This window comes from Xylaria bambusicola, assembly GCF_022495145.1.
Source record: "Xylaria bambusicola strain CBS 139988 unplaced genomic scaffold F5B22scaffold_1, whole genome shotgun sequence".
Taxonomy (NCBI): Eukaryota; Fungi; Ascomycota; class Sordariomycetes; order Xylariales; family Xylariaceae; genus Xylaria; species Xylaria bambusicola.
In genome coordinates, this window is record NW_025953554.1 from 1,094,652 (window position 1) to 1,108,379 (window position 13,728).

A 13,728-nucleotide genomic window follows, 5' to 3' on the forward strand; every position below is an offset into this window, starting at 1 on the left:
ATATTGTTGCTGATAAGAAATTATCACAGGCAAAATTCGGTGGCGGGGTGATTTAAATAAGCAAACAAACTGCCCTATTCTGGTTGTGAGACAAGGCAAGGGATGGAATGGGGCTGCGTAAGATTGGTGCATGTGGTGAGCAACAAACACCCGCTCGTATAATGGGAGGACCTTGAGCGAAGAACAGGACGCAGTGAAAGAGAACGGAACGTTATTAGTGAGACTGGCCAGAGTTCACACGAGTTACATGGATTCGCTAAGTGCCTTCTTGCCGCAATAGTTTTACGAACCCCGATATGAAGACATACATGATACTGTTACAGTACTGCCCTGCTGTGGTTGAAAGTAAATATTTTGTTATTGCACAAGGAGGGAAACTCTAATTTTCGCCCCTTAATCCTTTATTTAGCTTTCATATACAGTATTCCCTGGTCCGTGCTATATATCGGAAACTAGGCTTCACAAACATTAGTTCCGTGAGGATGCTAGTCTCTGATTCCTAAACCTTTTACCTTTTAAGACGGGGTAACACCCTTATGACTATAAAGCTTAGTCTAATATATCTACTCCTAATGTAGGTTATGATTTTGTACTTTGATGGGTATGAACAGAGAAAAGCCAGGAGAAGTAAAATGAAGCAAGGGTAAGCTCCGTGGAGGTTCACGAGGGCAGAAAGATATATGGAGATTGGAAGGAAAGAAAAGCACGATTCTACAATGTATAGTCATATCCCTAAGTCATATTCTTACTGGCTACATGCTTCAGGCCTCTGATTGTTTCGGGTATTTCCTCACAAAGTACAGCGTGATATGAGCCTGCGTGAGTTAGAAACACAAAGGGTTCGTTTATTATGGAGTGTCTCTGGTATCCGGGAGAGTTCTTAGGCTTTTGTAAGCTAACATAATGAGGTAAAAAAACTCTTACTATCGCGTAACAAGACAAGCAAGTTAGCAATAACTTCTTATGTTTAAAAAATTCGCTGCATTCCCCTAGGGAGCTAAGGGTTTTGAAATGAACAAAAGATTCATCCCATGACCCGGTCGAATCCTAAATCTAGGTGAAAGCCGCCAATATGTATGTCATAACCGGATATGAGAATGAGTTAGCTGTCTATTGAAGCCCAAAACTGACTATTCCTTTCGCGTAAATCTTCCGTCGCATATACCGCGTAGGCTTACTGTTTTACGGTCACCGTGTCGCAGGTGCTTTTGTGGAAATCCAGATAACGTAATCATGTTGGTAGAACGTTCTAAGGTACACATTATTTTAGGCACTCATGGATCTTGCTCCCATGGTACGCAAATGATGACATAACCGTTCAACTAACTCGTAACCTGACTGCTCAGATGTCGGTAGTGTACTTGAAAGTGCCTGTTGCAGAAAACGGCAGTTGTCTGATGCGGTAACTAAGATTGCTTGAAAGAGTTATAGCCAGGCGACCTTCATCACCAAATATTGAGAAGTGCCTATAAGTGTTTTCACAACTGGTCACATAACATAGCCTACCAAGTCTTAGAGAAGGGATGCCTCCTATCCCACTTCACTCTGTGTTATATGCTTCTGCCTCAATCATATAGGGCCACACTCTATCGCAATGATGATGCTATCATCGCTGTGCCCTTGTATTGCCGTGCATCTTTCTTCTATTTCTAGGTACTCATATCCGTACACATATATTAGATGTATATATTTACGACATTGCTTACTCTACTTGGCGGTTATTGCACCGTAAAGCGGAGAAGATACAATGCAGGATAGAATACGAGCTCAACGGATTCAATGTTTCAGTGAAGCTTGAATTTTTACTGCATCATCTTGCGCGGGTGTAGGGAAGTGGTAGCCTTCCAGCTGATGTAGTGCGGCGATGAAGCGGAGTGTGATTACTATGAATGCCATGACTGGTGATCCACCACGTGACAGGGGTTATGTCCGCTGACAACAAGGAGCTTCGCTCTGTCAGAGGCACTAGAAACCCGGCAGGCAATTCAGTGTGTCCGTGCAGCTCGATCACATATCGGGCCTTTTGGTATACACTAATTTTGGTATCCAGATTCACCACATCGGCATCGTCGGACAGAGGTTGTATCCAGATGGAATCCCTCGAGTGTTACTGGTGGGAGCGACCCCCCGGGGTATTAGAGGTCTGACAGCACTCGGGATCTGAGGACGATTACACTAAATGCTCCTACGTCCTTGAGACAACTCCTCTGACCGCCATGGCGTCGTCTTTCACGAACCGCTCCGAGGGTGGATAGCATTCGCACAACGGACCGCTGCAGCCATTCAGGTTCGAGATACTAGCACATGTCCGTAAGTAAAGACATCTTGATCTAATGAACACTACTACATATACACTATCAGTATGTAGGTACCTATGTCCCTAGAGTACTCACATTTGATTCCGTGTTGGTTTCGGCATTGCTCAGATATTGCTGAATCAGCATACCTGGTATGGATTAGCGTCTTACACGTTTTAGCTTGGAGGCTAAAACGGCGTTGCAGCACAGAGTAAGCTTAAATGATGAAGCGCATACTAAGTACAGTACCTATGCATGTAGGACAGGCCAGGCAAGGCTTCGGACGCCTTGGCACTTGAGTCGACATGGAGACTAGGTAGTAGTAGCACTAGTAGCGGCAAATGTGATTGCCATTCTACTTACATAGTACTGTAAGCTGTAACGTAAGGAAGGCCGTTGTGAAACTGGCATGACCGTGACATCGTGGACGAGGATATAGGTAGGTAATATTGAGAAGACAGCACTTGGGGCTTTGGCCGAGGTGTGACTGTAGCTCTCGCCGGGGCTGTCAAGTCGACTTACTTAATCTGTTCGTTAGTTTTGTTTGCGCCAGGCCGAGGTTGAGAGCTATATATATCTTGTCATCATGGGTGTTTGGGATGCTAATACGAGTTTAGCATCCAAAGGGGCGTGATTGCCCCTACAGTATTCAGTGAGGGAATAGTTCAGATCGGTAGACTAGGTATATAATACTGTACTTGCAGGCAACACTAGCTGTCTGAAGCGTGGCTGACTGAACGTCTTGGATTTAGCCCAGCCGGCATTGTTTTTACTACACAGATCTGAGCTTATGTGTACCTATATAACTCTACTGATTAACGGCAGAGTGAGAATAAGAGATAAAACAATGGAAAGGATCTATCATTCAAGGCAGATCTCCCGCTTTAGGTGATATTACCCTTGGTTGCAGATCATAAATATAGACATAGGTAGGTAGTACGTGTATGATGAAAGCTGATGCGAAAAGACGCAAATGAGCATGGCTCATGCAACAAAGCAATGCACATCATTCTCGTCGCACGGGACGGCCCGGGTTACTCACACCTCGGTAAGGTCTGCTTCATATCTTGGACTATCTATATCTCGTTGCGACAGGGTAGCAATGACCCTGGAGTTGTAGCACCAGCTCGAGACTTTCAGAGCATACCTTGCTTGCCTCACCCTAATCTGACCCTAAGCTTGGGCTCTCAGATTCACCTACTCCTTCCCGTAATTGGCGGCTTAACGACTCAGACATCCACCTCCCACGCGCGCATCCAATGTGAGAACCTTGCGATAACTGCACTTATTTACATGAAGAAATGGATCAAGCTACCGCAGCTTGGGGCCAATCACAACTAAATCTACCAAGCATCTCCACCGACGAGCGGGGACACTATCAGGAATAGCCTGGGGACGGCGTCCTGCTGCGTGTGAGGGCTAAGTGGTACGATCGTGGAGTACAGACATCCTTCTCCCACGAACATACTTGTAGCAAGTCTAAAACCCGCAGCTCAATTGGCGCCTTTTGCAAATGCCATGTTGCCATGTCCATGTCTTTTCTATTGCCGTACAGAACTGGTTTGCTCTATCGCTACGATTTGTAATAGCTCCCCACGCGGCCAGACTGTCTTAGTGTTCAGGAAGAAATAGCCAACTTGAATATAACGTTCGTCGTTCTCCTCACGGATGAACATGGCGCAAACTGTCCATTGAGCAGGTCTCCCTGGGCTGTGTTGACCTAAATAGGGTCACCTATGTTACATTGGACGTCTGATTAAGGCTTCGTCTCAGCACATGGGGGGCCGTGGTAGCCGATGCTGTTATCGGTATTGTTACCCGGATGACCCTTTGGGATCTCGAGGGTCTGTAACCAGTAGGAAGGTAGCTTCGCTACAGCAACTCCTGCTTTTATGTCAGAGACCTGTGCAGTGTCTATACCATGTACTAATAAACGCCTGTTCCCAATGAAGCATTAGAGTATGCCAGTGCAGTCAGCTTATCGCGTCTGTCACAGCTGGGTATGCTAGGCTCTTGGCACGGATATGATGTGACCTTGCAGCCCAAGTCGGTTCTAGTGAACCAGTCACCAGTCCTACTCTGCGCTGTGTGGTGGACAATTTCTTATTTAAAGTTTATTTTAACCAGGGACCCCGTTGTCCGTTTAGTGTTGAAACTAACGTTAAGACCGCTTCACTTCAGCCATATACCTACTCTGACCTGCTGTTCTGGTTGACTGCCGAGAACTGCCTCACAACTGAACATGACTTACCCAACGGTTTGACTACGCCAAAACGGGACAGACACAATAACGGTGGCGCTATGAGCCTCGTGGGAATGGGCTGAATAAACTAGACGAAGGTGGGCCAAATACGTGGATCTTACTCATGGCTTGTCTGCCATGTAGTAAACCATGAAAGTCCCAACGTATCTACGCCTAATCCTCAGCTTAAAAAAGGTGTTTGAATATTTATGGCAGGTCTATCCTTGAACAAGTAATATGGAGCGATGGAGCTCGACTGCTAACGCAGGTATCTGCTTCGTTCCCATACCCCTTGACCTAAAATGAGACTGCAGGGAGTATGAGAGCAGGCTTTTGCCCTCCCCGTCTTCGACTTGGCCTGGGCTACCGATTACGTATCCGATCGGATCATACTCTATTACTACAGTGTCGTTTCCAGCACTTATCTCCATTTTCTTACCAAGTAAGAAGGTAAGACGCAAATGTGCTCAAAGGGTGCAAGCAGGGGTTGCCTCTTTTGCTCCTCTGCTTCCCGCTACCTACTAAGTACACCATAGAGAAGCAGGACAATCTTCCCCCCACACCCAACACTATTCACTCCCTGGCTATGCATTTCGACCCCATTTACGTAGGTCAAAGGGATCAGCTGGTGGATTCTGTCTCTGGTCATCGAGCTGTAATAAGTAAGCTCAATAGCTTAATTGGTCTCTAGGGCATTAGATAAGTCCCCAAACACAGAGCTTGGCGGAGACACTATTTTATACACTCAGCTGGATATCAACCTACACTTACATCACTTGTTGTAAAAGTAAACTTACGATTTTACCACTGCCTGCCAAACCTTAATCGTGTGGAGCGACCTTGAAAGCTACAGAGACGTTAATCGACCATAGATAGGACTGACGTGGGAGTTCGACTCGCTAGTGTGAACCGGCCAGGTCGTCGGTCACACTCTCTTATCACCCATTTCACACGCTCCTCCCATCCAATCATTATGAACACCCTTTCGCGCCACATAGCCTGCAAACTATGTCGCGACAGAAAAGTAAGGTGTGATGGCGGCCAGCCCTCATGCGAGAAATGTCGGCGGTCTGGCGAGACATGTATTTACGTGCCGACTCACAAACCTACAAAAGCCGATTTAGCCCAAACTATTGAGAGTTTACAGGAGCGATTAGGTACTAGTGTCCCTGCTGCTCAGGGGAGCTGTGTTCAGAGAAGATGACATCTCGGGAGGCTGACGTGCGTGGAATGCAGATAAAGCGGAAGCGTATATATTGACACACAGTAACACGAGTAAGGCTCCCGCACCAAATGAGCCAATACCGCTGCCAACACCTCACTCAGCGATGGGAGTCGAGTATCCGGACTGTTCGGGGTTCAATCTGCCAATACAGACGGCGGTGCCAGCACCAGATCCCTTCATGGCCGCGGGGATCCACGGCATACCGCCGACCCCTTTTTCGCATCAATCACTGCCCATGTCACCGGAAAACATGGACAACGAGTTCATGAGCTACATACCCAGCCCGCACATGAACATACCCAACGACGCTTCCCACTTCCAAATGGACGACATGAGGCGGATAGACGAGATGTCCGGACCTGGCACCACCTCATCCTCGTATCGGCGTGAGAGTGTCTATTCGCACAGGCAGATGCCTAGCCTCCGAGAAGTCAGGATAGTAAACGGGTCATCGACATCGACGACGTCGCCGCCGCCGTCGCCCAGCGGGAGGGGTCATAGAGCGGACGACGCCAATCACATCCTGGCAGAGCTCACGGCCTTCGGAATGGCCGTGTTCAACACGCAGGCCGAGATTGCGGGAATCTCCTCCGTCGTGGCCGAGTACTTGGAATGGATGCGCAAGGCGCCCCCGACGAACAACCAGGGGTCACCGAAGGCGAATCCCGCGGTTCTAGAGACGCTGGAGACCCGTGTGCGCGAACTCAACGCGCTGGCGGGCACAAAACACGCAGAGGCGTGGAGGCAGTCCGTCAACAGGCTCGAGAGGATACCAGGGGTCGGCGCCATGCTCAACCTATTCGACAACGAGATGCATCGGCGGAGCGGCGAGACGGCCGAGTTCTTCCATACCAACTACGACATATGCGCGCCGCTCGCGGACCAGCAGATGCGGAAAGAGTAGCGTGCGTGTCCTTTGCTCGCTTGCTACGACGATTTACGATTACGAGAGTTATCATAACTGGACTGTATATATAACTCCTATATATACCCCTTATATATATATCGTCCTCGAGTTGCACAGTTGCATCTTGTATTGTACATATTTCCCGGCCACGGGTCCTCTAGCGTGCGTCCTTCATAATTATCATGACAATGGAGTTGGGGCCTATCTTTTGGCTAGCTAGCTGTCTGGCTGGCTGGGTTCTTCATGTAGACCGATATTAGAGATTCGCTTTAGACCATACGATAATCTGCTTATCTACAGACATACCTATCCTACCTACTTACCCAAACCCCTCCAAAAATGCCTTCTTCTCGTGTGTCTTCACCCCACGAAGGTCGGTTATGAGTTTAGAATAGGCGGTCACGAGCACTAGGTTATGTGCCATGCACATGTGACACACTCAGTATGTCTGTTCACGCCTTAGCGCGGCGTGGTCGATTTTAACCAGGGAAGAAGCCCCTTTCTTCCAGCTGCTTGGAAAGGATGGTGACGTTGGCGGTGAAGGGCTTGGAAGTCGTGCCAACTAGCTCAGCACTTATGCTGTGCCACCCCTCCGTTTCTCAATATCTAAGACCCAGTTCAAACTCGTTCGTTCTTTGCGTGGGGGGAGGTGAGGGGGAAATTAGGTCCTTGGGCTTGCGTTGCCAGCCGAAATGCGCAAGGACGCCGTTGTATTTTACCTTGGAGTTGCTTACATGCTTGCTTGCTTGCCTTAGCCCCTTACCAGGATCCAATCGCAGCCAGCTTGCAATGGACTGCCGAGCCTTGGTCGAATCATCAGTCTGGAGTACTGATATCCCCATACCTTCATTGTCACGTGCAGAGCGGAGCGCTCCGATACTGAGCAGTGATTATCACGAAATGGATCTCGTCCGACCCCATACACATGACGCGTAACAGTTTGGACTGAGAAACTCGTGGGTTAATACTTCGTAGTCCCGAGGCGAAATTCGGCAATGCAGCCCTGCTGCCGACGGAGATTGTAGGTTAGAAATTGCCGAGAACCGCAGCTCATGTCATAAGAGCCCAAGTTTAGAAAGCCGCCTTGCATATTGTCCATACTTATCGAGACACATGTAAAGCGGTGAGGCTTAACGCCGCAGTCTGCGTGACCTTAGCTGTCAGCATTGTCGTCCACTGCAGGCACAGCCAAGATCCGTTTGGCTACCGTAATGCAGGCCTGACAATGGCGGAGAGACCATACAGGAATCATGACCGCCTTATTAGGAGAATATTTATCGTGGCTGTTTCCTTCGCAGATTACAGAAAGCCTGTGAGTTCCAGCAGACTACTTACTGATTTCACCTAGGCCCAATGCCTGGCGGGCTATGTAGATTGGTAATCATCTACGCAGCATGTCTGAATGTGGTCCACTTACATGATGATATAGATTTTCTTCTTCTTACGGCCTTAGTTGATGTTCATTGGCCCAATGGCCCAACGGCCCTGGCGATGTTGTGCTTTCGCCGCGGGTAAGGATGACGGACATGATAACTCCGGTACCTTCTCGGGACTGGTTGGCTCGCGGACATAGTCGCCTAGAATATTAATATGACGAATAAGATGTGGATCCCACAAATGCACTCGTCCAGTCCGGCCTAGGATAATGATGCGAAATCCCACGCTGCATATGTCGGGTACACTTGGCCGTCTGGGGTCCCCTTCCTACTATCTATCCATCCGGTAGGCCGTTCGGTGAGAGCAGTTTCCGAGATGCTCCGTCACGGCACATGCGGCGCCTGAAATACTGATATGCGATTCTGTTGAAGATCTTTCTGGCTTTAGACCAATATAAAGACAGCCTCAACTCTCCACCAAAGCCGGCACCTGCTCCGGCTGGCGGCTCTTCGTTTCCCTCGTATCATATGTGGAACAGCATCCTTCCATGCGGCGTCGGGATTAGCGCTTATTCCGCTGCAGGTGTCCGGCTTGGTTGTTACAATCGCATGTCTAATGTAGATGGAGAAACATCGGCGGTAAGCAGATAAGAAATTAGTTGGCATCGCATGATACGAATTCGGAGACGCGTCAACGTGGCGCAGAGAATATTTTAGTCGGTATGCAGAGTAGAGTATGCAGAGTAGAAGGACCTGCGTTGTCTTCGGTGGTCGTCAACGGTAGATAAGACAAAATAGGATGTTAGGTGGAAGAATTCGTCTTGCTTGCATCGTCGAAGGGGTTAAAGCTGCCCGGATAGGACGGGTCTTGTCCTAGACCCAGCTCATGTCAACAGGCACTTCGACTCCGAAGCGGAGCGAGTTATCTTTCGGTTCGGTAAGTAAATTGTCTGTGCTGATATTCCTCACCATGCGGCGGCCGATTCCGAGGTGATGTGGTCTAGACGACGTCGGAACTAGAAGACCAGGATTCCGTCTCGGCAACCGTTTTAACACCACTATCCCCTCCTTCCCGTTCCCCGCCCATACGGATTCTTGTTGAAAGCATGCGGGAATGTGTAGTCGAAATTTCGAGGAAGTTGATGCGTCCGGTTGAAAGAACCATAAGAATATGTTCGGCTGGGAGTTGTGGATTTATTAAGAAGTGGGCGTCGTTTCGCAGTCGCACAAGATCTTGGGCCTCGGGCCGTGACAGGGGCACTCATCGGCGCAATTCACCGGGCTGAGTTATGCCACCCGGGTGAAGCAATCCCGACAACTACCTACCTATGTCTACTATAGAAATGTGAAACTCCTCTTCTTTATGTCTCGGATTCCAGACCTATAGGCTTCCGGTGTAATCGAGTGCATCTTGATCATTTGTCCGCGAGCGCAGGTTGCACTGAACTTGATCTCATCCCTGTACCTATGTCCCGCTTGACAGTCGGATAACTATCGTAATATCGGCAGGATGGTGATGCCACTTGTAAGGAAACTGATCTCTTCCTCTGCTGCTAATACGGCTCGTTCAAGAAGAAATGGCATGCCCGGTCCGAGCCTACCGAGAATTCAGCCATCCATCAGCCAGTCTACGGACACTTTGGGTGCCATAGCAAGAATATTCATCCTCCTAATGTCGAACCAAGCTAATGTCAAGTTAGTTCAGAGATTGGAAACGGTCCATCTATCAGATCGCCGGGTGGTGTGGTCGCCTCGGGCCGAGTCTCACACACATCGAGGCTGTGCCCAATTAGTTGCGACTTTGTCATCCGGCCTGAAACTTCGAAGTTGTTTGGTGTTGTTTCCTGTCCTGTGGATAAAAGTTCAAATATCTGTTCAAGAGATATCAAGCTATCGTGTTCACAGATCACTACTTTACTCGAATGTGTCAATTATGATCTCTGGTGAAAGAAACCTTGCAAGTATGTGTTCAGCTATACCCTAGGTATGATCGGAAACGAGGCGAGGCCGCTACTCAAAACTTCAAGACGGTCAGCAACTTGATTTATGTTCCTGTCAAGAGGTGGTGCCTCTGTGAGTTCTGTAATAACAAAGCATTTTGTCAACTTTGATACTAGCTTGAAGTTCCAAACGAGCAAGTTCGCAGGGAGATAATATTTGGTCCGGGTTGAACCCCGGATATCTAAGTTAGGCAATTGCCTATACAAGTTAGTTCAATTCTGGCTCTATCAGTGGGTCTAGCTGTATCGGACTCTACTTGGTATGTAACTGCGATAAGATAAGACTTTCGCATATCCCCAAAAAAAATCCTAGGCAGTGTCGTCGCATCGCATCACATCGCCAGGATAGAACAACGCGAAAAGTAATAACGACAAGTCTTCGGGATTTCTGTTACTCAGGAAGCTCGACGAAGGGGAGATGAAACATGAGGTGGTCAAGAAAATAATTGTGCCTTCTTCGCAAAACTCTTGGAAGCCTGTGGGCCGATCAAGGTTGCCTTCAATACACCCTCTGATACCTCGGGGCCATTCCCAAAAGCCAAAACCGCCGGCGAGAGCAAAACGATTTGACGAAAAGCCTGCTACCACCTTGGTTCGAAGGACACCAAGCGCTGATCGGAAGCGAAACACCGCTTTTACTCCCCTCCATCCCCCCCAGTCCAAGTGTCGTCTGGCGCGACCCGCCCCCTTTCCTCTGTCAATTGGCACTCACGGGAACTTAACATCTGCTTTCTCCCTCAGGATGTTGAACTACGTCCAGGTTGTGACGACGCCTACTGCCGATACCCCTGGCACCACCTTACTGCTTCATTTCGATAATCAACGTTATCTCTTTGGCCACGCCGCCGAGGGCACCCAGCGCGCCTTCGTCCAACGTAAAGTCTCCCTCATGAAGCTTGATAACATCTTCCTGTCCGGTCCAGTCAAATGGCATAGTGCTGGTGGACTGCTGGGTCTGATTCTCACTATTGCCGATGTTGTCGCCGCGTCTAAGGAGCAGGCCGAGCTCAACAATGCCACAAAGCAGAAAAAGATGCCTCCCCCCCCCGCTATTCCGCCACGCTTGAAGATCCATGCTGGCGAGAATCTCTCGCATCTTCTCGCTACGTCACGCCGCTTCGTCTTCCGCAGGGGGCTTCCCCTAGAACCCCACGAAATCCGCTCTGATCCTCGCCGCATCCAAGAAGCCGCAACCTCTTCTGAGCCGGACTGGAAAGACGGAAATATCAATGTTTGGTATATGCCTATCGAGTCAGATAAGAAAGGCTCGCCCATATCTAGCCCACGTAAACGAAGCCATGACGAATTCAACGAGCGTGATACAACGGCGGCTTCTACACTGCGAAATGGTAGCGACAATAAGGTCGCTAGAGCGATAGTTGAGCAGATGTTCAATTCAAATTGGACACCTGACGCACTTACTGAGACGACATTGCACCAGGCTATACTACCAGCCAAGCTCTTTGTGCGTAACGAAAGAGGACATCTGCAGGCCTATACGGGCCCCCTGCCTGACAGCGGTGTAGACGTCCCTGATATACCCGTTCTGGTCCGCCAGCCATGGCCCGGTGCCACTGTCTCAGGGTTACCTCGGACAGAACCCTCCAGCCAGTCCATGTGCTATATTGTAAAAGGGCATGATAGGCGAGGCAAGTTCAAACCTGAAGAAGCGGAACGATTAGGTGTTGACAAAAGGGACTACCGGCGCCTCACAAACCGAGAGAGCGTTAAGGGGAAGGATGGAAATCTGGTGACTCCTGAAATGGTGCTTGGCGATACCGTTACTGGCAGTGGCTTTGCTGTTGTCGATATACCAGATATCTCTTATATTGATGCTCTGGTTGACCGCCCAGAATGGACCGATAACCAAATAATGAAAGGCATATGCGTCATCTTCTGGATTCTAGGACGTGATGTTGTTGGTGACACACGGTTGCAGGCTTTCATGGAGAAAATGTCCTCAATCAGGCACATAGTGACCTCTGCTGATACATGCCCCAACATGATCGCCCTGGAATCTGCTGCTACCCAAGCATACAAGTTGCGTTGTGTCGATTCTGACCGTTTTCCCTTGCCCTCTCACAACAACGAGTTGTCGCTGGCGGGGACCGTTCCCACCCATACATTATCTAACGAAACTGGCCGTGTTGGCAAAACTATACAGTTCGCCCCACACTATGAACACCAAGATGATAAGGTATTGCCATTCCCGGATATTGATAAGCTCGCTCGACCGTCTTTAGACGAGGATGTCTTGAAGATGGCTGCTCAAGCCAAGAGCAAGATATCTAACGCGGAATTTATAACGAAAGTTGAGAAGGCGGAATCAGACATTCCCAATAGAGATGCCGAAATCATCTCACTTGGTACTGGCTCTGCGCTGCCTTCGAAATATCGCAACGTGTCTGCTACGTTAGTCCGTGTGCCGGGTTACGGCAACTACCTTTTCGACGCGGGCGAGAATACCCTGGGGCAACTAGGTCGTGTCTTTGGCGATGAACTACCCTCTGTGCTTAGAGAGCTCAAAGTCATATGGATCAGCCATCTCCACGCGGATCATCATTTGGGTACTACTTCTGTCATCAAAGCTTGGCATGAAGAAACATTAAAGTCCGATCCATCCAAAAAGCTTGCAGTCGCCTCTCACTTCCACATGATAGATTGGCTACGTGAGTACGCCGACGTTGAAAATTTCGGGTTTGACCGCCTAGTTAATATTGGATTCATGCGCACCATCTCTGGTTCGCGTATCCCCGAACCACATGTGTTCGGTAACGAGGAAGTGGAGCAATTCGGCCTGGAGAAGATCCAGTCTTGCTTGGTCTCCCATTGTTATGGGGCACTCGCAACAGCTTTTACCTTTCCTTCGGGGTTGAAAATTGCATACTCAGGCGACTGCAGGCCAAGCGATGCCTTTGTACAGATTGGCAAAGGGGCAACGCTCCTGATACACGAGAGCACGTTTGATGACGAATTAAAAGGCGACGCAATCGCCAAGAAGCACTCAACCATGTCAGAAGCCATCGGCGTCGGTCGGAAAATGGGCGCTAGGAGGATCCTCCTGACGCACTTCTCTCAGAGATATCAAAAAATCCCCATCATGGAAGAGGATTTTGAAATACGCCCTGATAGTAAAGCAGATGAGGTAATCCTTCTCGGGTTTGACTACATGCGCGTCAAGCTCGGGGAGTTTAGGATGGCACAAGCATTCCTGCCTGCGATTCAGAAGTTGTTCGAAGACTCTACTGAATAGATATCAGTAACATTTTTATGACGATCGCGAATGAATAGATCGATACCCTCGCCTCTCGCCTCCTATACAAGAATTACAGCTGTTGGGTTTCGTTGGATAACGTTTCCCGACCTGGCTGATCCATCGAATGCATCATGTATATAAGCCACAGGCGAATTTGTTAATTATGAACGCTATAAATGTAGATATCTAATACTGGACATCCTAGATACGATGTACCATAGAGAGGCAAACTAGAGGGCATTATAGCTTCAAGCGGCTATGTAGCTGCTAAGGTCTCGTCATTCAAACAAAGTAGAAGAAGATACATTGTATAACAAGAACAATTGCATCAGTCCTAGTCTTCTCAGACATTTCAATCACGCTTCACGCGAATGTGTCCAAGTATAAATGACAATCACTTGTGATAGATATGTCAACGCATCATT

At 48.7% G+C, this 13,728-nt stretch overlaps 2 protein-coding genes across 2 annotated transcripts; both read left to right on the plus strand.

Annotated features, from left to right (window-relative positions):
- The first annotated feature begins 5,331 nt into the window (after nucleotides 1-5,331).
- Nucleotides 5,332-6,931, plus strand: F5B22DRAFT_15105 (uncharacterized protein). Its single transcript, XM_047969147.1, has 2 exons — nucleotides 5,332-5,696; nucleotides 5,776-6,931. The coding sequence occupies exons 1-2, from the start codon at nucleotides 5,513-5,515 to the stop codon at nucleotides 6,666-6,668; spliced, it is 1,077 nt and encodes a 358-aa protein (XP_047836385.1). The 5' UTR covers nucleotides 5,332-5,512; the 3' UTR covers nucleotides 6,669-6,931.
- Nucleotides 6,932-10,345: 3,414 nt separating this feature from the next.
- Nucleotides 10,346-13,659, plus strand: F5B22DRAFT_583208 (uncharacterized protein). The gene has a single exon (XM_047973347.1). It carries the CDS (start codon nucleotides 10,466-10,468, stop codon nucleotides 13,298-13,300), a length of 2,835 nt encoding a protein of 944 aa, XP_047836386.1. The 5' UTR covers nucleotides 10,346-10,465; the 3' UTR covers nucleotides 13,301-13,659.
- The last annotated feature ends 69 nt before the right edge of the window (nucleotides 13,660-13,728 follow it).